General features: G+C 43.3%; 1 protein-coding gene across 1 annotated transcript; it reads left to right on the top strand.

Moving 5' to 3' along the window:
- The first annotated feature begins 6 nt into the window (after nucleotides 1-6).
- LOC104504254 (pituitary homeobox 1) lies at nucleotides 7-550 on the top strand. Its single transcript, XM_010161943.1, has one exon. The coding sequence runs from the start codon at nucleotides 26-28 to the stop codon at nucleotides 509-511; it is 486 nt and encodes a 161-aa protein (XP_010160245.1). The 5' UTR covers nucleotides 7-25; the 3' UTR covers nucleotides 512-550.
- The last annotated feature ends 1,781 nt before the right edge of the window (nucleotides 551-2,331 follow it).

The raw sequence follows: 2,331 nt of genomic DNA, 5'->3' as shown, positions 1-2,331 counted from the left end.
GAGAAAGCGGGAGCGGAATCAGCAGATGGACCTGTGCAAGAACGGCTACGTGCCGCAGTTCAGCGGGCTGATGCAGCCCTACGACGACATGTACGCCGGCTACCCCTACAACAACTGGGCCACCAAAAGCCTCACCCCGGCGCCTCTCTCCACCAAGAGCTTCACCTTCTTCAACTCCATGAGCCCCCTCTCCTCGCAGTCCATGTTCTCGGCGCCCAGCAGCATCTCCTCCATGAACATGCCCTCCAGTATGGGCCACTCGGCCGTGCCGGGCATGGCCAACTCCGGCCTCAACAACATCAACAACATCAGCGGCTCCTCGCTGAACTCGGCCCTGTCCTCGCCGGCCTGTCCCTACGGGCCACCGGGCTCCCCTTACAGCGTCTACCGGGACACTTGCAACTCCAGCTTAGCCAGCCTCAGACTGAAATCAAAGCAGCACTCCAGTTTCGGCTACAGCAGTTTGCAAAGCCCCGGCTCTAGTCTAAACGCCTGTCAGTATAACAGTTGACGGACTTGACACAAACCACCTCCGACAAAACACCGCCGACAAAGCAAAGCAGAAGCGAAGCGACGTTTAACGGAAAAGAAAAAAAAAATTAAAAAAAATTAAAAGCCGATAACGATTAAAAGCAAAACCCGAGCAAGTGAGAGAGGAAAACAAAACAAAACACCGCCAAAAAAAAAAAATAGAAACCCAAACCCAAAAGCTCCGCGGACTTCGACTGTCTAGAAAAAAAAAAATATTAATGCAAACCAACGGCTCAACCAACGAAACAGCGCTTTAAAAACCAGAATAAAATGAAAAACAAACCATCAAAAACCGTAAACGGACCAGAAAACTTTTGCAAGAGACACCGAAATCTGGTACATGGATGAGTTGCAATTTTTCTCTGGATTATGCGGGTTGTATGTGTTTACTTGAACTTGCACAGGAGTTGGTAAGGCGGCCGCTTCCCCGCGGGGGGGGCGGCGAGGGAGGGGACGCCTCGGTGGTGAGAGCTGGTGGGACGGTTCTTGGCCGCTTGTCGCACGGGAAGAGTTTGGTTAATGTTTACCACTGAGAAACAGAATCACACTCGAAAAAAAAAAAAAGGGGGGGGAAGAAAAAAAAATATAATTCGCAGAGTAGATTCTGCGGGAAAAATGGTTAAAATATTAGGTATGAAACTATTAAAAATAATGACAAGGGTCAACCACTTATATAAGGTTATATTTATATCTACCGTTGCATTGTGCCGGATCATTGTCCTTGGCCGTTGAATAAACTGTTTTTAAAATGCATGATTCTTGATGTTTTTTCTTTAGTTGGAAGCTATAATCCAGTCATTCCTGATACTAAGCAGCTCCAGGTTCCTACCTCTTCATCCTTTCCAAAAGACTGCAGTATCCCCGGTTCTGAGAGAGCACAGAAACCCTTCAGTGATGCGAAAACTGCTCAGCATTCTCCCCATCCGAAGTTTTATCCTGATAATGAAATTATCATTCATTTTTATTTAAACGCAGGGGGTTTCTTTCACTTAAAAAAAAAAAAAACCACAAAAATAAACCCCTTTTAGAGAGTCTTAAAAAAAGAAAAAAGGACGAAAAACGGTCTGTTACGAAGTGAATCCAGATACTGCATCTCCGCTAGAGAAACAGCGAGCCTCGGCGTCCGGAAGGGTTGCTTAGCAAAGCTGAAAGTGTTCCTTGCTTTTCTAACCGTGAAGGAAAAACAAGGAACCAAAAAAAAAACCAAACCCAAAAACCCCCGATCTTAAGGTGTTATTATCTTAAGGTGTTATTATGTAAATGTAGATACTTTAACAAATGCTTGTTGGCAAAAAAAAAAAAAATACCCATGGAAATGATAAATATGATCTTTATTAATACGCATACAAAACGCATATGAAGTTTAATTGCAGGCATATTTGTTGCTTATTTTTGTCGATACTTATTACCTGTAGATGACAAAGAAACATAATATAAAATGCACACGGTACTTCTTTCCCAGTGTATTTTCACACCTGTGGTAAACGTTACGCTGGATGTTTCAGTTATGCTGTTGTGGATAAGGATGCAGTATATATATTGTTTTATAAGTTATGTTTTGTGATTTTTTTTTTTTTCAAAATTAAGAGAAGGGGAAAAAAAAAAAAAAAACAAACCAAAAAAAAAAACAAAACCAAAACCGAAACGAAATCTAGAAATGCCTTTAATGTTGTTTTCTGGCTGTGTTTAAGAGATCGACTAAATAACAAGAAAAGCAGTTTTCTCCCCCGCTCCGTGGTGATATTTTGGGGAGGGCCCCTCCGTTCCCCCCCCCATCACTAATTGCGCCGTCGCCCCGCT

This window comes from Eurypyga helias, unplaced genomic scaffold (genome assembly GCF_000690775.1).
Source record: "Eurypyga helias isolate BGI_N326 unplaced genomic scaffold, ASM69077v1 Scaffold11902, whole genome shotgun sequence".
NCBI classification, from domain to species: Eukaryota; Metazoa; Chordata; class Aves; order Eurypygiformes; family Eurypygidae; genus Eurypyga; species Eurypyga helias.
Note: the sequence above shows the minus strand (reverse complement) of the source record. Positions and strands in the feature narration are given on the sequence as shown.

Coding starts and splice junctions, on each gene's coding strand:
- LOC104504254 (XM_010161943.1), top strand. CDS start 26: ATGGACCTGTGCAAGAACGGCTACGTGCCGCAGTTCAGCGGGCTGATG.